At 46.2% G+C, this 26959-nt stretch overlaps 1 protein-coding gene across 3 annotated transcripts in view; it reads right to left on the bottom strand.

Moving 5' to 3' along the window:
- Window positions 1-248: 248 nt before the first annotated feature.
- Window positions 249-26959, bottom strand: part of NCOA3 (nuclear receptor coactivator 3) — a 38003-nt gene continuing 11292 nt past the window's right edge. The window contains exons 2-23 of one of the 3 annotated variants that reach the window (XM_053453295.1): window positions 19482-19515; window positions 10547-10654; window positions 9869-10041; window positions 9484-9584; window positions 9169-9343; window positions 8846-9037; window positions 8263-8364; window positions 7816-7956; window positions 7541-7688; window positions 6924-7318; window positions 5694-6574; window positions 5444-5579; window positions 4765-4959; window positions 4425-4652; window positions 4182-4302; window positions 3565-3736; window positions 3085-3387; window positions 2349-2453; window positions 1630-1846; window positions 1236-1401; window positions 853-994; window positions 249-614 (exon numbers count right to left, since the gene is read on the bottom strand). In XM_053453295.1, the coding sequence (XP_053309270.1) occupies window positions 603-614; window positions 853-994; window positions 1236-1401; window positions 1630-1846; window positions 2349-2453; window positions 3085-3387; window positions 3565-3736; window positions 4182-4302; window positions 4425-4652; window positions 4765-4959; window positions 5444-5579; window positions 5694-6574; window positions 6924-7318; window positions 7541-7688; window positions 7816-7956; window positions 8263-8364; window positions 8846-9037; window positions 9169-9343; window positions 9484-9584; window positions 9869-10041; window positions 10547-10635 (4194 nt within the window). In that variant the 5' untranslated portion in view covers window positions 10636-10654; window positions 19482-19515 and the 3' untranslated portion in view covers window positions 249-602. Of the gene's footprint in view, window positions 618-852; window positions 995-1235; window positions 1402-1629; window positions 1847-2348; window positions 2454-3084; window positions 3388-3564; window positions 3737-4181; window positions 4303-4424; window positions 4653-4764; window positions 4960-5443; window positions 5580-5693; window positions 6575-6923; window positions 7319-7540; window positions 7689-7815; window positions 7957-8262; window positions 8365-8845; window positions 9038-9168; window positions 9344-9483; window positions 9585-9868; window positions 10042-10546; window positions 10655-13186; window positions 13305-19481; window positions 19516-26959 lie in introns of those variants that run through there. The other 2 variants (XM_053453293.1, XM_053453294.1) reach the window with 2 other exon arrangements.

Below are 26959 nucleotides of genomic sequence, written 5' to 3'. Positions count from 1 at the left end.
AAAGAAAAAACGGGCGAAGGGGGATAATGAAAAGTTCTAAAGTGCAAATTTTCTGCACAAATTTAAAACCATTTGAAAATGTTATTCTCTGATGGGGTCTTATTTCACTTTTCCTTTCTATGCAATTAAATACAAATTAAATGCTTTCAAAGTTCCCTAAAAAAAACCTGTATCATCAATAATCTGAAAGTGAATTAAAACACAAAAATTCCACATAAGATCCCCCCCTCCCAGGTGCTTTGAGGCCAAACAGGTAAAAGAGACAGATTTTGGTAAATAAATTGCAAAAACGAGACACAGTCAGACAGTCTTACATATTAAAATCTTGCTGCCGGAATTCACGTCCTAATCTGCTGAGCACCAAGTGAAGTCCTTTCGCACGGCGGGATTCGGATACAGACCGCGGGTCTCCATGAAGTCCTGGTACCGGATTCACAGAGGCTTGGAGTAAAACGTCTCTTCTCCACCGTAAGGCCAACGCAAGAAGAATCTTGCCGGTAAATATATATTTATATATCTGTATTTTTTTTATTTATTTTTTTATCCTCTATAGTGCATCTTTAGCTCAACGGCAGAATATTCTTTGCGCCAACGCGGTGATGTCAGCAATATTTCTGCTAAAAAATAAAAATAAATACAAATATATAAATATTCTGCTCAATGGTTAGAGGAGATGTTAAAGCTTCCACATAAATTCAACATATGGGTTAAAATGTCTGCGGATAAGCGTCTTCCTGTAGAATGCTCCATTGGTTGCTATGGAGACCGCACGGTGGTGAACGTATCGTAGAACTCTAGCATTTGTTAAAGTGAAAACAATACAGAGCGGGCTTACGCTTTGCCGAGCCGTACCTGGTCAGCGCCCATGGCCATCCCAGACATGGATATGGAGTTCATGTTCATTTGCCCCATGTGGTTTCCGCCCCCGTTCATGTGCATCATGTTGTACGTCGCAGGGTTGGCCTGGTGGCTGTACTGCTGCTGGGGGAAGGAACTGCGGGGGGAAGAAATGGACGCCATTAATAATGTAAAATCACAATACAGCCTTCCATGAAAACGTCCCTTATTTTACTCCCAACATTTTATGGTCAACTCTGGGAAGCAAATGATGGACTGTATGAAATGTATTAGAATCTGAACTTCTTGTTTTTAGGCTCTACAGGATGTACCCCCCCCCCATTATTTATCTTTGTTATTGTTGCTGGTTCTGCCACGGACAAAACACATCTTCTTACTTGGGTCTCGCCATGTTCCCCGACGGCCATCCTTTCATATCGGGCGACTGGTACATTTGTGTGGTCTGGGGGTGAGGATTCTGGGAGGGTGCCATTCGAGACGCCATCATGGCATTGGGAGGGCTGGATACCCTTCCAAACGTGGGATCGGCCTGCTGGCTCATTCCTTGGAAAGAGAAAATAAAAGTTGGTTGGCGACGTTTGCCAGAACATCAAACAGCACAATATCGCTCTTTCTGGGGGTGTAATCATGGCTGAAACGCGGCAGCTTCAGTCTTTACGGCCATCGGACACGTGGACTCCAAACAAGGATGAAATCCGCACCCGACGGATGATGATCACCAACAAAGTTGGAGTGAAGCCCTTACACAGACAGACATACTGGTCTACTTACCATAGTTGGGTGGGTAGGAGAACTGCTGGGGAGGGGTTTGAGGCATCGGAGGACCTGCCAACGGGTTGTCCATGCTGGCAGACGGGGTAACATTCGGAGGTGGACTGAAGGTTTGGGGCTGCTGCTGCTGCATCATCATGGCGATTCTTTGCTGTCGGATGTGATGGCTGAGCAACTCCCGGTTCCTCTGGGCGACCATCTGAGCATTAAGGAATCCCTAGCGTAAAAACACATCCGGTCACCACAACGCACAGAGCAACCGATAACCACGGAAGAACCACAGCAATCCTGGAAGCCGTCCCCCCCCCCAATACTTCTCAACCGGCTTAAAGCTCATGTAATGATCCTCAGAGACAAAACGGAGAAAAGGGTGTCGCTGGTGCGAGGGAAACACGTCCTCAAAAAATTAAACATCCCAAAATGGGTTTTGTTATCTATATTTATTAATTACTTTGAGTATCAAACTTGCTTTTTACTGCCAACAATAACGAGAAGTCTTGAAGGAAGTTTGATGAAATGTCGAGAAATGTCACAGACTGGGCCTGCAGGAGATTGAGACCAATCAGAGGGATACATTCGGGCCGGCATTTCCACGTCGGTCGCTCGGCGTTCTAACTTAGAACACCTTTTTTTGGCGTGTACCTTCTCAGATAAAAGATCCTCGTTCTAGGCCGCGTTCAACAAGGAAGAACGTCAACGGTGAAACAAGGAGAACTTACCTGCGACCCAACCGGCGTCTGCATGACGGGCCTCATCACTCCGGCACCACCTGCGTTTAAGGAGTCCACCTTCATCTCAAGTGCTTGCCTGTTTTGGTTTAAAAACTATGGGGGGAAAAAAAATCCCAATTACTTTCTGTGCGCTTTCAAAGGCCAGAACCCACTGCATCCCACATCTCGGCCAACGTTCTACTACCAAAGGATGGACCTGGTGTCTCCAAACAAGACGCCGTGTCTTAAATACCCTGCCTTCATACTTATTTTATGGAAATCTTTATTCAAGGTCTCTCTCTGGTTATCAGCGTTGTCTTGTCAACAGGATAACTGTGCAAAGGATTGATCCTATACGTGAAACCGAATAGACGTACTCTATAGAACCATAACCACTGCGATGGTAAGAAAGGTTATAATACAATACTGAATGTTCTTCCCGTAACAAATAGGTAGAACCTTGAACAGCTTAAAGTGCAGGAAAACCAGTGGAGAAACCTACAGGTAACCAAGATAAAAATTGTTCAGAGTAATACATTGTATCAGGATGAAGATGGAGGAAGTAATATTTATGAGTTGGTCTGAGAACAGAAATATGGAATTCCCTGAAACCGTCAATTAAATGATTCGGAAAAGTTTTCTCTCTACGTACAACCATTCTTCCCGGCTAAATAAATTGGCGCATAAGGCGGGAGCATCTAGTTGAGAGATGAGACAGAAGAGGGAAGGCTACGGCCGCGCTCACCTGCTGCCCCTGGAGTCTCTGCTGGAGCTGCATCCTCAGCTGTTTGGGTATGTTGGTCCGGGGTCTCATGAGACTCGCTCTCTGATGCATACCTTGCAGCGGGAAATTGCCCTGGGGTTGGTTCATCTGATTCATCATGGAATTGAAAGGCGGGTGCTGCCCCTGCATGTTATTAAAGCCCCCCGCCTGCATGGCCGAGCCCTGGCCTGGGTACGGCTGCCCGTACATCGGAGGCTTTTGATCAAGCATGACCGGGGAATCCTGAGGTTGGAACGAATCCGGCTGCTCTGGCATCGCTTGGCCCTTGTTAAAGAAAAAATATTAAATTTAAGACGAGCTTTTTATGGGAAAACATTAAAAATCCAGTCTAGTCTAATTTCAAAAGAACGGCAGCGAGCTAAAGCCACCGCTGACTGCGCAAAACCACGGCGGCTGGAGCATAAATGGAGAGGCCAACGAAGTTGCAGACAACAGACGTACTTGATTGACAAGCTCAGGGATTCCCAACGCCCTGTCGATTTCTTCCAATCCCGTGGCGTCCGTATTACTCAGAAGGGTGTGAAGCTGGTCCAGGAGAGCGATCTCGTCCGTCTGTCCCTCCACCGTAGACGGAGGACACAGCAGGTCGTCTAACGCACTACGACCCATTTGCCTGGAAACAACAAATCAATTTGTTGGCATTTTCTCCGATACTTCAACGCCAGCCGGCGTAAAGCTCATGTAATGGTTCTCGGGACCACATAATATGATGCATTTTCTGAATTGGTTGGTCCCATCAAGTGATTCCCGGTGAAAAGTTCTAACAACCAACAGCATAACGACATCGTAACCGCTTGCCACCACTACCTGGTGAACCCAAGATAGACATACGGCCCCTGAATCTAAGACGAGACCGACGACCGATTAAGGTTTGAGTCTTTACAGCAGGAGAAATGGCAGACTAGACAGGGGCCGATCTGCCGGTGGGTTCTATGTTTCTAGAAAAGATTTTGCCTGGACTTTGCTGCCTCCTAGTGACAACGTTCTGGCACAGCCAAGTTATTCTTTCTGCATCATCAAAAAACGGTAACAAGTCTACTATCCTCACCCAACATTACCTGTTTTGAGATCCACCTTGATCCATTGACATCATACTGTCTGGCCATGACCCAGGGGGGTTCAACGGGCCTTGCTGCCCATAGGGATTTGACCCCATGCCCATCGCCATTTCATTGGGTCCTAGTAAACAATTAAACAAGCAGATATTAGGACCATAGAACAATAGCATGCGACTAAAAAAACTCAGCTGGTCTAGATGGATAGAGAACCTAGAATGCACTAAACCGGACTCGAAATCTTACTCATCGGAAGCATCTGTTGCTGAAGCCCCGGCCGGCTCCCGGGAATGCCGCTCGATCTGGCTGGAAGCCCTGGCATGCTGCTGTTCATAGAGGGTCTTGGCATCGACGTGTTGTAATCGGGCCCCGGTCTCCCCACCGATCCGCCGTTTGAAGGCTCCATCCTATTGACCGCCGGGTTCTGCATTCCCCACTCCGCCGGCGGATTCATACTTCTGTTAGGACCACCTCCTGCAAAAAGAGCAAGCGGCTGCTTAGGGACACGCCATTCAGAGAATCGCTCCCTTGGCCGCCAAATCTTTTTTTATCGCGGGAGATATTTTATGGGTATCCAGAAACGTACCCATCATAACACCGAAATTGTCCTGCCCGTCCATCATCCGTGGGCTCCCTACGTTCATGTTCTGCTTCTGTAACATTGGGAAGTTGTTGACGTTCCTCGTAGGAGGAGTGGCGTTCCCGGGCATCGTGCTGTCCAATGACATCGCCCGATTAAAGGGAGGCCGGTTCATCTGTAGAGGTTGTGGACTCCTCATGCCTGCAGAACAAGGACATATTTCTTATTAATTCACTTGCGAATAAAGGACATTATAGGCTCCGTACCGTTGAGTTCAGCTGATGGAACGGAGCCCGATATGTAAGTGGGGAGAGGGCTAGGGGCCAAGCACAATAAAAAGCTCTCGAGTCTCTGCTTTGAGCAGCACATGCAGACAGACCCGATAAAGAGATAAAGAGCATAACTCAGAATTCGCAAAGAAAACGGCATTTAATGCAAGTCTGATTAAATCTGAAATTTATATATATTTTTAATTTAACAAAATTAAGCGTATCTCAGGTGTTTTTTTTTTTTTTTTATTACTAATAAAGGTGATTTTGATTAACAATTGCAACAAGCAAAAAATATAGATATATATTGATGAGGTTTATGACCCTGATATCAGTCGCGTATCTACTGATCTACGCCAGAGATCTTATACAGTATGGAAACGTATGTTTCTATGTATAAAAGAGACCGCTCTTACCCATTGGCGGAGTGTCCTGGAAGACTGGCTGCTTGTTCCCCATTGCCCCGGTATTTGAACTCATTTGACTGGAATAAAACTCTGGACCGGCAAGGTCTCCAAGGATGGCATCTAAGTGATCCAAATCTCCAGAGACCTAGTGCAGTCAAAACAAAAGATGCGTTTAGATGGAAATTGGAGGAATTTTCAATAGTTTTGGGGGGGTTTTTTGCTTGAAACATGGTATCTATGAGATGTGAAAATGTCGTACCTCTTCAGTTGGCTCTGTCTTTATTTTGAGCTCTTTGTCTTGGCTGGAAGTCGGGAGGCTGGAACTGCTGCATTGTCCCATCTTATTGTCCATGGGTTCTGCTTTGGGCTTGACGTCCTTGGTAATCTGGTCCTTCACGTCGTCTTTGTCCAGCAAGTATCGAAGCAGCGCGTTATTCTCTTTCTTCTTGGGACTCATCTGTTCTTGCTTCACCGTCGCTTCTCCGCAAGGCGCAGGGTTGGCGGACTCCTGAAAGGTGTCCTTGCCGGTGGCTTCCGCTGTGATTTTGGCAACTTCGGCTGGCGAGTTGCCATTTTGTAACAGTTTGTGAAGAATCCGGTGCTTCTCTTGAAGCATGGACCCGTGAAGGTTTGACGTCGAGCTAACGCCAGCAGATGTTGAGGATGAGACTCCCGAAGGACTGGTAACGTTTGTGGAAGAGTCCTTGCAGCCGGAGTCCATGCTGGAGTTGGTCATCGCGTTGTGGCCCCTGTCCTCCGAAGAGCAAGTCAGTAACTGGAGGAGTTTTTTGTGTCCTTTACTTTCCGCTTGTGCTCTTTGACTGTCCGACCCTTCGAGAATGTTCTCCTTAACGTCCTTCTCCCCGAGATGCTCCCGACCACTGGACTGACACACGGAACTTTCAACCTGACCTTGTTCGCAGTACATGCCGGAAGGACTCTTGCACTCTTGGTTTCCCATTTTAGCGGGTTGGGACATGTTTATGTTGGAAGGGTTCTCCGCTTTCTGACCAGGTGATGACAAAGATGACAGAAGAGAGCTTCCAACTCCTTCGCTTATGGCATGAAGAGCGCTCAGCGAGCTGCTGGAGAAACTTCCTCCACCGCCGTTTCCGGAGCCCCCCATCGGAGAATTCATTCCTGTGTTATAATACATCACCAGAGTCAGTATCGCCCAATAATTAGTTATTAGTTAGAAGACCGCAGACTATACAGCAAATATAGTATCTGATCGCTGCGAAGATGTTTAGATTCAACGCAAAGTAACCCCCCCTCCCCCATTTGGTTCCAAAATCTTTAACAACAAATAGAACTTAAAAAAAATTAAACGTCCAGACAGATCAAAGACAACATGTGTCTCGGTAATTGTATACATATATATTACCAAGGCTGCCCATACTGACCCCACCAAGCACCTAGCTGCCATGGAACGCACTCATTCGATGCCTGGTGGGGTAAATGCAAGGAACTAACAAATCATTAGAAATACCTGGAACTGGTGAAAACTGGTTGGACCCCATCTTGGGACTTCCGCGGTTCCTGGGAGAGACCATGAGGTTGGGCTGGTTGGCGCCCATGCCAGGGCTGCCGTGCGGAGGGCTGCTTATGTTCATTCCATAGTTGTTGTTATTGTTGTTCTGGTACTGGGGCTGCTGCATGCCGGGGCCTTGATTAACTGGTCCCATGTTGCCCGCTGCTCCGTATCTCATGCCAGGCATCTGCGCCATGCCGTTGGGATCTCCCATGCCGTAGCTTCTGTTCTGGGGGGGCATAGGCTGGGCCTGAGATGCGTTCATGGCGTTTGAGGGGTTGGGGTTCGCAGGTACCGGCGGCCGTACGCCTTGCGCCATCGCGTTGGGATTGTGCCTGTATCCATTCTGCTCCCTGAAACACAGAAGGCAGTTTGTCAAGACAAGATGAACACAAAACCACACACCAAAGCACAATAATCTTCCTTCTGTAAAACAACAGCTGATTAACACACACGCGTAGCCATGTGCACCCGGCAGCTATTCTGGGGCGCAGCTGCCCTGTGCCAACTACCCAGGGTCCCGGTGCAAGACACGGACCCCGCACGGCAGGGAAATCGGTAACGATGCAACGTACCTTTGTAAGAAGTGCGTGGAAACGAAGCCGTGGGGGTCGTTCGTGACGGGGTTCCGGAAGAGTTTGCTCTTGGTCTGCGCAGTCACCATGGTCCCATCCGCCAGCGAGAACCTGTACAACGGCGTCTCAGACTGTCCGTGCATGTACGCTGGAACCGAGAGCGCCACACGTTAGAGAGCAGGTGACCTCTTAAAAAGTAACTCACATGTAAGGGGGGGGATAACGAACACCCTAAAGGGTTAAAGGGCATTTAAACTCGCTTGAGCTGAACTCACCCTCCTGGTAGTGGCGTTTATACGTCCAGGGCTGGCCATCGCTGTGACACAGAAACCTCTGAATGCACCTCCTGATCGTGTCCTCGAAGCCCGGCCTCATGGAAGACCTCAGGGAGTTGGCGTCTATATTCACCACCTTTCCTGTTAGGAGATGGAAGGAGATAATCTTATCTTTCAGCTACGAACGGCTGCTCCAAAGCCAACACGACCCGATACCCACAGCGAAACGCGTCTCCTAAAACCCACGGAATCCTCCGGCACGCGCATCGGCTGTCGGAATACGTGGTTTTTAACAACCGACAGACTATTTAACGTATGTTTGTCACAAAAAGAGCTCCCATTGGTAAAGCTCAGTTTGGATTTTTACGCTGAATTCACATAACTGATCCCAGTGAAGTTTTATTCCCCCCCCCCCCGCGGGATCGCTGCTGCGTATCCTCGTCTCACCTGAGAGGTCATGCCGTGTTATAAAGCTTTCGGGGTTGCTTGTAAAGGCTCTCTCCACGTTCGTCATGCGCCTGGCCACACAGATCATGCAGGACTGAAGATCTGATAAGAGAATGCGGAGGAGACAGCGGGGGGGAAAAAAAGTAATGAGAGCGCGAACAAGCAGAATTTACGGACCGAACGCGAACATTCTAGGATTCTCGTGTCAGCGGGACCTCCGTTTGGTTTCATGACAGCCGGGAGGCCGGTAACAGCAGAGAGCGTCCGGAATTTTCTTGCTGTGAAAGTTGTGAAAGTTGCCTGAACTTCCTGATATAAGGTTTGCAGAGACATCTGGGTAAGACGCCCATCAATCAAGCCAACAAACTTCTGTTAGAACATTATAGTGTTTGACCTAAAAGCTGAACGTATAGCTTTTCCCTTTTCCCCCCTTTTCATTAATTATGAATAAAATGAACAGATAACATCTTATTTTCTAGATTTGGGACCCCAAGGAGGAACCTGTGCTTATATTACAGTCCCTTTAACCCCGACATGTCTCGGACTGTGCACATAACTACATATCCAATGTACTGACACCGACCTTCTCCTTCCTCGATCATGGCCCGTGGCTGAGATAAGGCGAAGCACTGCATGGTTTCATATCGCTGCCGGTTGTCCATGTTGCCGCCGCCGCCATCTTCCAGGTGATCATGTGACGTCTTGACCAGCATGCGGCAGTTAAAGGTGTGACTCTTCTGTCTCGGAGCTTCATTAGACCAAGGGACCCCGTTCACTGCAGAAGACGGGATAATCTACGGTGAGACCGCGCCGGTCCAAAACACGTCGGGGGGGGTTTATAGAACGTATTAAACCGAGATGAGGGGCGGGAATGGTTGGAACGTTGATGGTGGCGCGTTAACTCACCGGCAGACTTGGGCAGGTTCTTTAAGAAGTCTTTGCGGTCGTCCTCATGGAGGATGCTGTAGACGCTGGTGTTCACCAAATCTTCCTGCTTGTATTGTAAATACTGGGTGACGTTTTCTGAAACAAAGACGATGCTGCCCTCGCGGTTCACCACAAACAGAAAACCGTCCAATGCCTGAGCACGAAAACAAAAAGAAATGTGAAATAAAAAAAATAAAAAAACACAAAAAGCTATAATTTTATAATAGATATTCAAGGAATAAATGGGTTCTGCGGTCTAAGCGGTGCTTATTACCCGTGCTTGAATTTACGCACCTGTAGCAAGAGAGGTCCTAGCGAGTCCTTGTCAATCACGCCTGGCCCCGTAGAGGACACATCGGCCTTCTGCACGTCGTCATCGGCGGAGGAAGATTTTCCTGAAAACCAACATTCAGTATTCAGTAAACGCCTCTCCTCGAGCTCCGCAGCAAAGCCTATCATCCTTGCACAATAGAGAACGTCTAAGGCCAGTTCGGGACTCCTACTCCCAGGGCGTTACGCTACAAAGCGGCCGGGAGCCCAAGAATTTAGTTTTTAACTCCTTTCCGGGCTGTTTTTTTATTCTTGTGATTTATTAACATGTATTTGTTAACGTCGGTGTCCTTCGTCGGTTGGCACAGACAACCTAGAGACAAAAACAAAGAGCGCGTCGTGCCGGTACCTTGTTCTTTAATCTGCCGGATCTGCCTGACGGTTTCTTTTAAGATCGCGCATTTATCAGGTTTGACATTGAAGTTGTCAATGTCGCTGAGATTTGCTGAAATCAGCTCAGCCAGCTCCTCGATGTACTTGCTTTCCTGCTCACGTCTTCTCTTTTCACCGCTGCAGGTCAGGCTGGGAGAGAGACAGAGACGGCGTTTAGCATATGTAATATATCACGGGGAGGAAAAAAAAAAAGAAGAGGAAAAAAAATGACGCATCTCAGTCCCGACTGCTTTATGCAAAGTGGCCGGCCTGATAATAGATGAGGATGACAGAACCGCAATGAAAAATGGACATAAGAAAACCTTATAAGCTGTTGTACAAAAGCAGAATTAATGAACCCAAAATTCTCTCCTTTTTGTGTATGTACGTCATCTACTCACTGCATGTAGATTGTAAGCTCTTTGATCCAAGTACAAAACACTTTTTAATCTTTAAGTTACAGTTCATTTTAAATCTAAGAACCTAACAAGTTTTTTTTTTTTTAAACTTAATATGCAGTTTATTTCTGCAGTTTGATTCACAAAGGCAGGAGAAAAAACAGGACGACCACTCCCAGCACTCTTTGCATGGAAGTTCAGTGACATACGTCAGCGGCTCGTTATCACATATGTTCCTTTTAAAGCCCCCCTTTTACCTGGGCCCGGGGGTGTCGCATGAAGACGGCTTGCGTTTTCTTGATTCGGTAGCCAAAGGATCCAAAGAATTTTCCCCTAGACCGCTCATTGTCGATAAGCATCAGCAGCTGAAATAAAAACATCATAAACACCGGTAGGCGAGCGCGTCTCGGGACTGCATTCACGCAAATCTCTAAAATAATAATTTCAAAGCTGGGAAGAGATCATGTAGGATCATCGCGCATGCTGTGACCCAAATACCTCCCGGGAAGCCGGGGGGGGGAGCGTGTCAAGAGGCTAGATGGGTTTAATTAGCGCCCTGATCGTTATAAAAAGGCACCTGTAGAATAGGCAGCCCCCTGTCTGTAAGCCCCCCCGTGCAGGTGTGTAACCTGAAGCCAGCCGGGGGGGCTTCCAAATACCTGTGACGTGTAGTGTCCTCGTCCCGCCACTAGGTGGCACACGTTTACTAAACGGTCACCCAGACAGAGACGCTCTGAAGAATACCAGACTCCTCAGTGCCATCCAATCAGCACGGCCCATACGCGTCATTCATCCTCTACTCATTAACCCTTTATTCTACGAAAGTGTCACAGTCCCTAATTACATGATATTTTATGTGCAGAGCATCAGCCGATGCCGTAGCGATGTCACAATAGGGGGGCATAAAAGAAAAAAAACACTAAAACTGGCAATATACAAAAGCGATGTTGAGATATACGGATACAGAGGGAGAAGGCCCTGGAGCTTACAATCTATCAGATCCAGAGTGGGCCAGTCCACGTTCGGGACCTAAACCCCTCCGTGAAAACCCTAAGTGGCCCTCCAGCGGCGGCGCTGACCGTGGGGTTAATTTACTCTCTAACACACGGCGCGAGGATTCCTGTTGAGACAGAGGAGTCACGGTCTGCCACGGAGATAAAAGGAGGCGGCCGCAACTCAAATACAATTAGATAAACAGTAGGTAGGATGTGAGAGAAAAGCACACATTCGCTGGGAAGCGGATCCAGGATGTGCGCAGCTGAGCCAACTTATCATATCTTCCCTCCGAGACATCAGAAGACGTAATATGGGTAGCGGTTGCCAGGTTAGATGTAATATAAGGAAGGGTTACCTTACTGCGAGGGGGTGGTAGATAAGTGGAACAGCCTCCCAGCAGAGCTGGTAGAGGGTAATACAGTGAGGGTATTAAACATGCATGGGATAGACATACGGCTCCTGAATCTATGACGAGACCAACGACTGATTAAGGTTTGAGACTTTACAGCCGGAGAAACAGGCGACTAGCCGGGGGGGGGGCGATGGGGGGGCGATGGGGGGTCATTCTCTGCGACAGGAGGCGGCCGTTCCAGCCAGTTACTGGATGGGGATCTAATCCTGGGAGAGAAGCGGGTTTCAAACAAGGCATTGGAAGCCTCGGGCACAAATCTCACCACTCTGAGCTAGCTGAGGGATCTCTACGAGGCTGAGTACACGCCAACAGTAGTCGCGCTCCCGGGGATGGCACTTCAGGCACTCTGTGCATTCGCATGACCTCTCTATCACTACACTTAACCAATCAGAGAAATGCTACAAGTTTTAAACTAGCAGTCAATCAGGAGACGAGATGCGAGCCGGTAATCTGTTCTAAGCACCAGAGACGGGTTAAATTAATCAGAAAAATAAGAATTTTGCTCCTGCCGAGCGCTCGTCTTCTACGCGTGTCGGCAAAGAGGTTTTTGGCAGCTTGGACAGGGGCAATAAATATTTGACGTCGCCGCACCTCTGTAAATACAAACTCGCGATTATCTCGTGGGGGGGGGACCTGCGCGGATCTCGCCTTCTGGAACTTCTGCCTTTTCAAAAAGTTCTCGTCAACTCAGTAAAATAAACAAAAACGAGGCACCGATTAGAAAGCCCCCCAAAGGCAGCGTCCACGAGATCCCGCAGAGATCTAAATAACCGGGTTATCATAAATAAAATATATTATAATAAAAAGATGAGCAACGGGGGAAAAGGCAGAGATCACTAAACGGAGCGCTAGGTTTTTTTTTTTGTTTTTTTTTTTAATTAGGGTTGAAAAGCTGCCAAAGGGAATTTCGGAGCCTGAAACTTCTCCTAAAAATGGTATTTCGGTCTAAAGCAAGTCATCGCAGGTTGTCGTTCATATAATTCATTCATCATTTTCACCTGAGATCAGAGCCGGGGAGAAAAAAAACAAAACCAAAAAACTATGAGATGAGAGAAGAGGCTCCTTCCTGGACATCAAGCCCCTTCTTAAATGAATTTTTTTTTCATGATAACAGAGAGCGGGGGACCTTTTTTAAGGGGGGGTGACACCCCCCCACCCCCCCACGGAAAACCTGTTTGCTCGCTGCTGGCTTGGTGTGATGGGAAAACCTCCAGCGTGACGATAAGACCAGAAATGTTTAAAGGGACACTTCAGCCGCCATATCCACTTCTCGCCATTGGATACCTGCGTGGTCCCTTTAAATTTCAGACCCCCCCCCGCACACATGTGCTTTAAGTGCTGCCATTGGGTTCAATAGGATCACTTTCCTGCCACGGCCGGCTGCCTCGAGCCAAGGAGCGGCCATGACAGTCGGATGATGGGGGAGGAAGGGCTGCCTCTATCTATTTTTTTTATTTTGGAAGAAGTCCTGAATTTTCATGTTTCTTACCTGAACCCGACGTTACTGAAAACTAAACGACCGATAAGCGACGGGACTTCTCATTGGTCATCTTAAAACGCCTGCAAAAAACACACACAAAAAATAAATAAAAAACAAGCAGTTATTACCCGGGCAATACATTTCCTAATACTTTGTGTCACGGACAAGGGTAGTAGATGAGCGGGACAGCCTCTCAGCAGTCACCAGCTGTTACAAACTTCCTATTTTGGTCTAAAATACATTTAAAAGTTAATAAAATGAACTACATGGGTGGGCTTCTTAGAATAGAGCAGAAATGCCACAGAACCCCGGCTGACAGGACACGAGGAGGAAAAAGTAGCGCGGGCTACAGGGGCTGGAAAGTCGGCAAACGAATCTGAGCGGCACGGCCCTCCTCAGCGTCCCCGAACCCAAATAATAGCCCCATGATAGACGGACGGGGGCAGCTTCACCCCGACCGAGTCACTGCCCCCCTTTGGTCAACGGCTTCAGCAGGCAGAAGGGCCGCGCTTCACTCTGAACGCAGCATAAAAGGATGATTCGCCATGTTAATGATCGGGGGCCGAAAGGGAATCGGGGAAGTGGTGGAGAGGAGAGAGGGGGGCCCGCAGAGAGTAGGCGAGAGGGGGGACCCCCCCCCCCAAAGAGCAGATGTGCATTTGAATTGCTTTACAGAGAGAGGCTTGAAGCTGTATGCAAAGCAGCGGCTCTCCAAGCTAATTAGAAAAAGAAATTACTCTTGGAAGATATTTATGAAGCATTCACATGTAAAACGCACACCCCGGCCCGGCACGCCAATCACTCGCGCCGGAGAGACGCCGCTTCAAGAGCAGATTTACCCCGGCAATCACGCGGCTTGGGTAATAGAGCTGTGGGTCTCAATGTGGACAGCGGAGATGATAATGTGGTGGGGGGGGGGCTTTAATTGGCGTGAAATAGCGCTTTATTACAACCAGCGCAGAGTTAAAAAAATAAAAAATAAAATAAAGATTGTAAGCTCTAAGGACCAGGATCCTCTGCGCATGCTGCCTCAGTTTGTATAGAATTGCCATTTTCCGTACAGCACTGTGGAATTTGTTGTTGCTACATAAATAAGGCATAATAAAAATAAATAATAATAAATAATATTTCACTAATGACACACAGCAGAGACCCTAAATAATACACCGACCCATAGCTCAATGAAATGTACACGCTAACAAGGTCTTGGACCCCAAAAATTAAAGATTATTCAATTAAAATATGGAGGAACGACTCCGTTCCCAGTGCGACAATCAGAAAGAAAAAGGCGACGTATTAGACGCAGCATCGTTCGACAACCGATCCAACGACAGATAAATAAACATCCGTGTAAGATAATTAGGGGGTGATTGACGTGCGCGGCCTCGGGACCCGGACACAATCAATAAATATATTTACAAAAGACCGGATTAACAGGGTTTGGTGTAAAGTTGAGCTTCAGTTTAAATAACTTCCTCCGGTGCAGGGATCAGACCGGGGGGCATCTTCCATCTCGTTGCCCCCCCCCCCCCCCGAGCTCTTGCGATGAGTTAACCGACGTTATGGCGAACGAGGGCCGCTTGGAGGGAGAATCTGATGCAATGCAGCGCGGCCTCGTTCCAGGAAGCGCTTCATATTTGCCCCGCGGGAATTAAGTTCCCTGCAGGAATAAGAGGGGGCAAGATTGCGGAGCGCGCCGACGGACGGGACCTGCGGGAGGGGGCTTGTTCTGCAATGCTAAAGCGACGTTCTAGCCCTTTAAAGTGCTTGCATTTCATAGCCGAGAGGTCCCTTTAAATTAACGCGTGTCCCCGTTGCCAACGTGGATCTGAAGAAGCCCCCCCATTTGCACTTGCGCAGGAGGTACTGGGGCATTAAACCAAGAGGGTGGTAGATAAGTGGAAGAGCCTCCCAGCAAAAGTGGTAGAGGTTATTAGAGGGTATTAAACATGCATGGGATAGACATACGGACGAGACCAACGACTGATTATGGTTTGAGTCTTTACAGCAGGAGAAACGGGCGACTAGACGGGGGCCGCCGGGGGCCGATGTGCAGGCAGGTTCCGGTGCTGCTTGTTTTTCTGATAAAGCCAGTTATGGAAGGTGAAAAGGGTTAAAATAATCACAGGCTAGATCTGGATGTACAGAGGGAAGGACGCGATCTCGCCACGCTCCAGAAATGCATCAGTCCGAACGTTCCGAGACGTTCTCTCCAGAAGGCGTTTGTCGGTCGCTGCACAGCCCAGCGAGTTCTGAAGAGGGGACCTCGTCTACAACGTAACCATCGCGTCTACAACGTACGACTACCTCAAAGTGCTAGCAGATGGGTCCAGCCAGAGACACGAGTACATTTGGCACGAGGGGCTCGTTTCACGAGGAGCAGAAAAAATGTGGACCCGTTGCGTTTCGTGTTATCGAGCGCCAAGAAAAGTAAAACCGTTCGATCAAGTAACGTCTTCGCAACGAGCGAGAGCCAAAGTGAGCTAATGGAAGGGAACGACGCTTCCATCACCAAATAAAAAATGTACAGCGCGGGAGCGTTAAGACTTTACGCGAATAAGAGACCTCTGAGGTCCTGAAAAGCTTTATATATTAGGAGTAAAAAGGTGTCAACTTCAACAGGACTCCAAGGAGAAGGAGGTGCGACGATGTGATGGCGGAGAGGGGGCCTTGTCTTGTAGCATGTGAAAGTAACCCCCAGGCCGTTTACTTTAACCCCTCACATGCCAGGAGACTAAAGGAGGCTTACCGCCTTTGGACCCGCTACGCGTCAAAGTCTACAGAAGCCCCCCTAGACTCTGTGATGGCTCTGGTCCCCTTGACCCGGGTCCTGTCCCCTCGCAGACGACAAGGAGGCTAAAGTGCTGCAAGAAGAGCGGAAATACTCCATCCTTTACCCAATTCAGCCGTAACCAATACTCGGCAGTCATTTTCCACCAATCAGCAGGGGGAGACGTGAATAACCGGCGCAGGTTGGCACGAAGCAAGGGGCACCACGCGTCTCGTAAGAGCCCCACGGTACTGGGGCCTTAATATTGGGGCACACGAGTCCTGACACGAACAATGACTTCTAGCAAATAGTTTTATTCTGAAAATATTTCCCCTGGAAGAAAACGTTGAGATTCCTCGTTTGAAGCCACATCCCGAAGGGCATCTAAGGTTCTTATCTGCACCTGTAGAGCCCTGAGATACCCTCATAACCAGCAAGCATTCAGAGCCCCTAGAAAAGAGGGGCATTTTCGGGACCTCAGAGGTCTCTTATTCGTGTAAAGTCTTAACGCTCCCGCGCTGCATTGGGAATTTGGGATCTAAACAAGGCACTCGAAAGGAGCGGCAGCGAGCTTGCCTACAATGGCGCATCCAGGCGTTTGCAATATCCGCTGGCATCAGAATGCGCGTTCATCTGCCAACTTAACGACCCACAGAGATTCTTCTTTGTAAACCAAGACGTCAACAAACGGAGAATCTGCCCCATCTGATCTCGGGGGTAACAACACGAGACGTATTTTCTCCAAGGGGCTGTATTCATCCCGCCGAAGAATTTATTAACAACGCGAACCCATAGAAAACTGGATACTTTTTGTGAGTTCTGTAAATATCGGAATTAGTTTCAGGGGCCGGTGGGAGTTCATGGTTCAAACCTCCGCATAACCAACAGGCCAGAAGGGGCATTTCGCTGCGATGACGTATTCGTCAAGATGCGAGTGTAAAATTATGAAATGCGAAGGCTTTCTAAGTTCTCAAGGCGGGTGTTAAGCGGGTATGGGGGTCATCTCAGTATGTTTAACCCTGACGAACGAGGGGCGCTTCACGGGTCACGAAAGACAACCTTTTGGGCAAACCTCCTGCTGCTCAAAGTTACCGCCTTACGGTAAACGCTACAATGTATCCGACTCTTTCATGGACTTATAGCAGCTCCGACACTTAAACCAAAGGCTGGGTTGACCTCGGAACACAACCTCTCAGCAACGAGCAACGTCTAATGGTCTGGGAGGTCCGCTCACAGCGACTATACAGACATAGCGCTGCGCGCATGACATCGGAACTCTTACACACCCAACATTCTGAAGGTACTTGGCCCTACATGTCACCTAAAGACGTGGCCAGCGAAGCCTATAGATAAGATACCAGTATGGAAAGGACCGATTGTGAAACATTCTTCCATTTCTACCCATGGATGAGCTTCTCTGGAGCTTGATGATGTCACCAGCCGGAACGGGTTTAAATCCATGGGTTTCTGGACACTTGGTACACTTATGTTTTTTATTTTTCTTTCAGGAAATCTAGCTGGGCTCGTCAGCGCTTCTTGCGCAAGTTTCTGGGTAGTTTTCTTTGAAAATGATCTGGTAATCTCTTAATTGCTATGGCCATTGACTGCACCTTTGTGATAACCGCCCTCCCGAAAACCATCTTAAACTATAATCCCCGAACTCCCGTCACCCAAAAGCCACCTCAGCAACAAACACTCTAAAAACAAGGATTATTTTTTGTTTCAGTCATTGAAGTTTTTGAAGCATGTAACTATTTGTGCGACTCCAAAAAAAAAAAAAAAAAAAAAATGATTTTGTTACATGTAGCTGCTTTCCGTGATACATATGACCTAACATTCAATGTTTAGTGAATAAAGCCCAACGCTCCTTTACTTGACGGTTCAAAAACAAAAAAAAGAATTTAAAAAAGGACGTGGGGTGAGCTAGTAATTAAATAAACAGAACCCATTATGGTTTTTTTTGCATTCCCACCCCAAGAGGTTTGAGCAGGAAGGCGAGAAGCGATATGTTTTTCCACGGGGAGCCGGAGAGGGTTAAAGGGGGTTAAACTCTCGCTCTTTGGCTTTCTGACAATTAAAAGGAGCTGTTTATTTCCTGCGAGTTTCTGCTTAAATCTCATTTTTGGAGCAACACCCAGGGGTGTTGGCACGCTCCCGCATCGCAGCGAAACAAGCTGTTTGAGGCCGCGAGTAGCAGGAGGGAGGACGCCGAGGAGGTGACATTCTTGCCCGGGGTGTGCCTCGGTTCTCACTCTACAGAAGTAACGCTGGGGGGGGGGACGAAAGGGCATTTAACTCCCCGCGTGCGGAAAACGAGACAGAGAGGAGCCGATACCCAGAGCGACAGAGGCGGACGTTCTGTAGGCAGAGCCGCCATCAGGAGGGGTACAACTAGTGCTGGGGTATGGGGCTGGGGCAAGGAGGGGGTAACCAGGCTCCCCTGACCTGCCACAGGCTCCTCATAGGCCCTCGTGGCCCACTACCCTGGAGGAGCACGGGCCGCGGCCGACGGAGGAGCACGGGCCAGGCCAGAAGGGCCCTATTTCTAATGTTTGGATCGGGTCTCAAGTCTTCTGATCACAGCGCTATCTAGAGGCGTAGGGTTCAGTAACGGACCTTGAATTGACCGGTCGGCACCCTATTTAAACCGTCTTTAAGGGGTGAGGCAAGCAGCTATGCAGTGGGTGGGTTTCAATATTTAGCATAAATATAAAAAAAAAAAAAAACCACCCAAAATATAACTTAACTGTGGCTTTAATGCTAAATTCCTGTATTTCCTGCCGCTCCCTGGAATTTGTAAATATATATATAAATATCGTTATTAAGCGTATAAATTTGAGGTCCCGGTGGGTTTCTCTAGGATCAGGATCTATCTGTAACAGTAACGGCTCCGACACGCGACCCCTTTCACCTCTCTGCAAACCTGATTCGCTCCATTAGAAAGGATGCAGAGAAACGATCCATATTTAGTCAGGGTTTGTGTTAAATCCCCCTACGAAGGAGCCAGTCAGGGATTTGCATTCTTGTGGTTCGATTATAATTACCACAGACATGTGCCAAAAAAATAATAAGGAGGAACATAGCGAGAGCGCTGGCTTCGGAGCTATTCCACGAAACGGATTGGTTATGGGGAATTAAAAATATCCAGATTGCGTTCAAGAATCTAAGGTCCTGGGACAGCAATTCATATAAAACTTACCCAGAGTTCTAAAAATATATGAATGCAGAGAAAATGCTCTTAACTGCCTAGGTTATTAATTTACCCCTTAACGACCGGGGAGGATACATGGAACATTTCGGCAGTCACCCTTGATTCCGCCCACTGGTGGTCTGGCTCCGCCCTCAGCTACCATCCAGAAGAGAAAGGTAGAGATCCCTGGGACAGCTTTCAGTAAAAGTAACACGTGGGTCACAAACAAATAATTGAATAAAAAAAAACAAAAAAAAATCCGACAGAAATTAAAAAATATATATTTTTCTATATATTGTCATTATATATTAATTAAAATATAAAAATTAAAACCAGGGACTTACCAGTCTGGAGAAGAGGAGCTCAGTGTCAGCAGCCCTAAAAGAAAAGAGGAATATAAATATTATTTAATATTTCTATTTTTTTTTTTTAAAAAAGTAAATGGCAACTTAAATATACAGAACACATTTTTTGTAGCAAAAGGCATGTGTGTAACCAAATTTGACAAATTTCATGTTGGGGAGGCGGGAGGATTTTAAACCACGCCCCTTTTATGAGCACTTCCTGTTCTCAGGGGAAGTTACGGGAGCAAAGGAAAACGCCTTCCCCCCTTGCGGTCGAAACAGTTCAAAATGCATCCTTTTACAGTCAGGTTTCAAAATTTTAGCTGCGGTTTCTCTTTGAACAGAGGGAACGTCCGACGTTGTTGGGTTTTTATTTCCTTGTTATTCTAAATGTATGAAACTCATTAAACTTTGAGGCTCCATGTTAATGAACAGCCAGGAATCCTCGAATGATGTGTTCAAAGCGCGCAAACATATGCTGCACATGTGTGAATATACAAAGCTGCTTAAATTTGTGAAAAGGACTAAAAAACCCTGTTAACGCTGATGGATGTCAGCTGTCATGCAACGCCGCCAAATAGACAGTATTGTTTTTTCCAGAAACCACAGCTAAAGCAAAAAAGGGAAGAAAAAAAAAATTCCGCTAGCCGTATGTAATGCATTATATATGGTAAAATTTATCCGAGGTCATAAGTTTACTGAATCCCCACCTCCTAGAATGCTTAAAACGGGGTCGGAAAAAAGAGGCCCTCGTTCCACTGCAATAAAAAGTATTCTAAAGAAAGGGGGGAAAAAAAAAAGACTAATATGTCTGCTTGTATAAAAAAAATATGAACCAGGTCCACTGGCTCAAAGTATATCGTGCCCTTATCGCAGACTCGATCTCAAGTTACATCATGACATCATAACACTGCCTCGTAATGCAATTTCTAAGGCAGTTTAAAATGGAATGCTTCCCCACATCACATTCTAATGAACCGGCCTCACCAAAACCCCGTTCACACGGTTGCGATCTGTAAAATACGCACATAAAACAGTAAACTTTACGTTATGAATATATAGTTCATCGCAGTATCATTTCTACAAGAGCATTGAGTACTGGGATGCACCAGTATGGTAGATGCTATGGGTATGGCGGTCGGGTGATGACCTTTCAGAGCATTTTCTTGATGTCGATATGAGGTCACAGGATTTAGCTCCACCCCCCTGGGGAGTTTAGAATGCACGGTTCATCGCAGTATCGATGCAGCTTGTTAGGAATTCTTTCATCATCATTTTTACAAGAACATTGGGTACTGGAATCCACCAGCATGGTAGAGGCTATGAGTTTGGCGTTGGGTGCCAACCTTTCAGGGCAGCATTTTGTGGAGATGGGAGGTGAGAGGATTTAGCCCCACCCCCTTTACAGTACTACCTATGTGGCTTCTTCTTTAATTACCCAACTCCACCCCCTCTAGTATCCAGACGTAGAGGTTGGAGGAGACCTCCAGGACAGCACATCGAGTCTTGGCCGCCAACGTCAACCTACTTTTTATGCTTGTATGTAAAACTCACCGGCAGGTTATGTATATTTAGATATTCTTTTTACGCGTTGCATGTCCCCCCTGTTCATGCGCAGACCTTACATCATCCCAATCAACTCCGAACCCTACGACGACAAAAAATTTCAGCTACGGCTGAAAGCCACAGACCTCTGGCTACCTTTCCCCAAGTAAACGAAACATCCCAACTCTCAACTCAGCCGAGGACTCCCATGGGTGCGATGCTCAGGAAGACAAACTATCAAGTTTTCACATGTTTTTATTCTTTGGTGGTTTTTTCCTCTCCCAACCTCTGGCCGCTTCTTCAAAGCGGATGGTTCTGCCCCAAGTATCGCACTAAGGAGTCAAATACCTTCTCCTGAAGGGGTACACGCACACACCCTTTCTTTAAATAACACTTAAAGCACTTTGGGAAACTAAGAATATATTATATGTATATATACATATACACATACATACATACATACATACATATACATACATACACACACACACACATATATATATATATATATACACACACACAAATATACACATACACACCCCCAGCTAGCCAGATTGGAATATGATATAATGCGTTATACATTGTACAGCGCTGCAGAATACGGTGGTGCTATGCAAGTAACTAAATAAAACAGTATATAGAAAAGATTTTTTGGTTTTGGTGGCCTCTATATTTTTTTTTCCATCCTTCCATAAATAATAATAATAAAAGAAATAGAATTCTGTTTCCCCCCACTTTATGTAACACTTCCATCATGTCACGATACCTAGTAAAAGCATAGATGGAGCTTCTCACGTCTTGTGATATACATGCATATTGTTGAAAAGCTACCAAGAAGTCATGGAATTGCCAAGAACCGCTAACCTTCTGAAACAATGTCTTCTTTTTAAGATATTATAGAACACCGGAGACCTAAATCCCTGATTTCCAGGTGAACGGATTATAAAAACCGCAACAATTAAGTAAAATTATTGTTTCCACATCCATTTAGTAAAATTAATGAAGTACCAGAAAGAAAAACGCTCTCGACTAAACGAACGCCATGTAACGTTCTCGATGAACTGATATAAATGAGGTTGAGGTCAAGAAGGCTACACAAGTGGTGCTCGACTTTCTTCGAGCTTTGAGTTTTCTTCGTGTGCAGGAAATGGCTGTAGGAAACAACAGGAAGTGAAGTGCGCAACGGAAAAAGCCTTCCCCGTATCTACAAAATCTCATTTTTTTTTCCTTCATCAGAAATACATTTTAGCGTTTCCCTACATAGCTAGAAAGCTGGCTTTTCCGATGTAAAAGGGATACTATGGCTCCAAAACGGCAGTCAAGCTTTTTTTTTCCCTTTTCAGAGATCTTCGAAGTAATCCCGAAGCTTATTGTCTCCTTAAGTACCAACGGATTCTCTTTGCCAATAGTGCAGGAAGAAAAGGTTTCACACGAGTGCCTCTGGTCTGGATTATCCTAGTAGGAACTTCCAGATATCTTCAGAAACCTCGAGCGTCGGGGGGGGGGCACTATAGATGCCTCTCAACTAATGAAAACTCAAATGGAGAATGCGTTATCTGACTTTATATCCTGCATGCAGACACCTTTTCATTAAAAACCTGCATTTTATCATCCAAAAGGATCTCTTGAAAGATCTTGGGGACAATGGAATGGAAGACAACGATAAACTGTTTCTGATGACCTAGAAGAAAGTTTTCACCAACATTTTAATTTGTTCATAAAACTAAAACAAATAAAGTTATACATAAACTACATACAAATCTATAACCCAAATGGGAAACACTTTTGTCAATGGAATGGAGGACAAAAGAACCCCGTTAAGTGTCGACGGCTAATCCTTTGTTGTCCCCGGTATGATGAAGAACGCACACGCGGTAAATGACTAAAATGTACGACTTTTCCCCCCATTTATAAGTACAAAAAAAAGAAAAAATAGGTAACTAGAGGCATGATGGGTCATGAGTACGATTTTAGGACGAGTCCTCCTGGTGGGTCCAGAACGCAATCAATGTTTAAAGATTGGATGGTTTCGTTTTTCACGTTGCATCTGGGATTAATAAAATCAATAAATCGTGTTCCAGAAAACCAGCAAAAGCTTCACAAAAAAAAAATACCCTTGGAGCTGCAATGGTTAATGGAATCAAAGGAGAGACACCTGGAAAAAAGTAAATAAAAAACAAAAAAAAAAAAAAAAAAAACACATCAAGAACCAGAGAGCAATGAGAAGCTTGGATGGAACTATCTAGAGAACAGTTTAGATAAAACACACATTAATGGAACAAAATCTATCATTTAAAAAGATATAATAAAATACCGTCCAAAACACTATATTTTTAGAATCAAACAAACAAAAAAAAAGTAATTCAACAGAATTATAGGAGGTACAGAATTTAATAATGAAGTATTTTTTTCAGTGTCTGGAAGGATTAAGACAGTAAAAGAAAAGAATAGAATAGTACGCTCATGGGAACAGAAGGGAGAGACAACGATTACGGTGGGGTTCTTTATTCTGACGGTTGGGGGGGCGAGGGGGTCGGGAGCACACAGGAGGGGGCATGGAATCTGCCATTAATCATATTACATGTCATTGTTCGCTTGATGCTTCTGGCGGAGATCCAAGGAGCGGAGAGCTGCTCGGCCCATCTAAAGGCTGAATGGGCAGAAGATGCAAGATCTTGGAGCGAGACGAGACGAACAAAAAAAAGACGAGGCGGAGAGGGCTTATTAACACGAGTTACACAGAAACCCCGGCTTAAAGATCAACCGAAGCCTCTGAAGGCAGGACTTATAGGGACGAACTGGTCCTGTCCGCCCGTGCCCAGCACCGCCATCCCTCAACCCACTTTGACCACCATTTTGTTTTGTAGGATGTATGACAATTGTTTACATCAAGAGTTGTTGGCCACCAAAATTGCTCATCTAAGACTCTACGCGATCCTTTTGGGAAGGAGAGAGGGAAAACCCCAGCATCCTTAACCCCTTCTTCTCATATCTGCATATCGGGAGCCTTCTTCTACACCTCTATCAATTATCTTAGAAGCCAGTCTTACGTTGAGGGAGGCAGGGTGGATGATCGCATCTCACGGGGACCACCTGCGATTCTAGACCTTGGCCCTTAGTCTTTATACGCGTCTGCCGTTGGGGTGAGACGTCTAGCACGGCGGGTGGTTGGTTAGAGCGCGAGGATTTGAGACGGGTAATCTCCTTTATTTCTCTGCCCTCCGGAGTCAAGTTCTATTTTTATCCTCGGAACTGCAATGCCACGGAAGCAAAGCGCATTGGCCGATCACTCGTGACTGATGCCACCGTAGGAGCAGACTGATCCAATGACAGCGATACGTTTAATCATTTATATTCGGCCATCTATATATAATAAATTGGTTTACGAGTCTACGGTTACTGGTTTGCAGGGTTTTATTCCCCAACGGTGGTGGGGGGGGGCACAACTATTCCAGAAACGGACATTTTAAATACACAATAATAATAATAAAAGGTAAATGAGCCTCCGGTGGTAACATCGTGTCAAATATAAAGACGTACGAACTTGGATCTCTGTTGAAGAGGAAGCAAATCTAAAGGGGTCTGTGCTATGGGGGAGCATTAAACGTTGACACCTCGACCCCCTCAATCTCATTCTTTGTAACTACGTGGCCGAGGTAGTGGATAGAGGGTATGAGATAATGGCTCGCAGGAATGTTGATGGATATGTATACAATAAGCGTGTTTTGAATCGATATTTAGTGTTTAAGCCGGAAAAAACTAAAAAGGAGAAATTGGGGTCTTTGAAGAGTAGGGAGGTAACGTCGGACAGATCTACGCACGAAGAGTTAATGTCCGCACGCGACTGTTTGCCCTGCTGAAACATATAGCGCCAGAGAAATGAAAGAGGAAAAGCTCAGAGAGACTAAAAGGAAAGGAGGAAAAAAAACACTCTCGGCTCCACCAGCGAAAGGCGGCTCCCGAGAAAATGTTACAGGGTCAAAAGTTTACTGTGGTTTCAATTTCACCTCTCGGGCAGCCAATCAGGAGCGGCACAGAAGCTGCAGAGCGAACACCCGCTGCCAATGGAACGTTAACTCCTCGCGTGCCGGCCCTCGGCCTGGAAAATTACCGCCCTGCGTGCTACGGCGGAGAGGAAAAAACAAAACAAGAAATGCATTTTTTTTTTTGCTAGCAGGGCCACAGATGAGGCTGGGTTTTTTTTAGAATTTTTTTTTTAAAAAGACCGACGCTTTGTTTTGTGTTAGGAAGAAAAAATAATAATTATATATAAAAAGAATAAAATCTGACGGTTAGTTAGCGCCTAAGGGCAGACACTTATTAAGACTGAGCATTTTAGGGCCAAAAGGATTGCACAATACCCCACGGTTCCCACAACCCGATTCCGTCGTCAACATTCCAAACGAAAATATGGCCAAAAACCACCGGATTATATAAAAACGTTCGAGGTCGGGTACCAATGAGGCCAGCCATACATAACAATACATGTTCTGTTTGTTAGAAAAAGAAGTAATCCAAGACTATAGGGTCAGAGGCTTACATGGAATAGGCGTTTTACTTTACCAAGCGGGTGGTAGATAAGTGGAACAGCTGCCCAGGATAAGTGGTAGAGGGTAATACAGCAAGGGGATTTAAACATGCATGGGATAGACATACAGCTCCTGAATCTAAGACGAGACCAACGACTAAGGTTTGAGTCTTTACAGCAGGAGAAACAAGCAGACTAGAAGGGGGCCGGATGGGGCCGATCTGCCGGCAACTTCTAAAGTTTCTATAAGTGCTGGCATCTTAAACAGCGTCCAAGGAAGACCATGGAAGGAGAAAATTTAATTTATATTATATATACAGAATACTGGTCAAAAGTTTGGGGTCACCGAGCTGTTTTCATGAGGGGGGGGAAGGAAATTTCTGGCTGTAACATAATTACAAAAAGGTTTTTTGACCATCAATTAGCCTTTTAAACTTAAACTTGGATTAGCGAACACAACGTGGCATTGGGACACAGGAGTAATGGGAGTGATAAAGGGTCATTGGAACACAGGAGTGATGGGAGTGATAAAGGGCCTCTGTAACCCTGTCTGCGCTGGATTTCTGATCCATTGCATGTTTTCTTAAACAGACAAAATGTGTTTTTCTTTCAAAAACAAGGAAAAAGTGACCCCAAACTTTTAAGCGGTTGTGTGTGAAAATTATATATATATAGGTTTATAGTTTTCTGTACGGGATGCAGTTTTCTTGGGAATATTCCGCACGTAATACCGCGTGGCAATTTTTTTCTTGGCGGAAGCACCCGTTACGTTAAACTCGATAAAAGGAACCTTTGTGGGTTTAAAACCCTGCTCGGTTCTAGAATCTTAGAAATGCCAGAAGGAACGCTTCCCGGAATGCGGGATTCGTAACAGCTTCAAAAGATACTCTGTTACCAGAACACATCACGATGCAAAACCGAAGCGGCCGCCGATCTGCACGCAACCCGACAAATATTCCCCTTTCCAGGAGAAACGCGACGTAAGATAGTGGATATGGAGTGATTTGCATGGGGAGGAATTAGACTGTTTGTGGACCGGGGCTCTGCATGCGCAGCTGATATTAATGGGATTATTCGCCATTTGTGTCGACCATCGCTAGCAACTTTTTGAACCCCTCTCCATCCACAAACATGGCTGATCATACATATACACCATCATGTATACCATTTTCTTCTTACTACTGGAAGTTCTGCTAAGTAATAATGGCACAGAGCTTCCTGGATGAGGATGATAGGGGTTGCCTAGATATTTTATCTCTTACAGTAAGCGCGGGGGGGGGGTTGTACGGCTTGTCCTCGAAACAGCCTGGAGGGAGAACAGCAATTTGACTTTGAGCTACATTTTTTGGATGTTGCCATGGCAACAGGTTTCTACCCATTCTCGCCCATCGAAGCTTCAGCTCGC

Source organism: Spea bombifrons, chromosome 13, assembly GCF_027358695.1.
Source record: "Spea bombifrons isolate aSpeBom1 chromosome 13, aSpeBom1.2.pri, whole genome shotgun sequence".
NCBI lineage: Eukaryota > Metazoa > Chordata > Amphibia > Anura > Pelobatidae > Spea > Spea bombifrons.
Note: the sequence above shows the minus strand (reverse complement) of the source record. Positions and strands in the feature narration are given on the sequence as shown.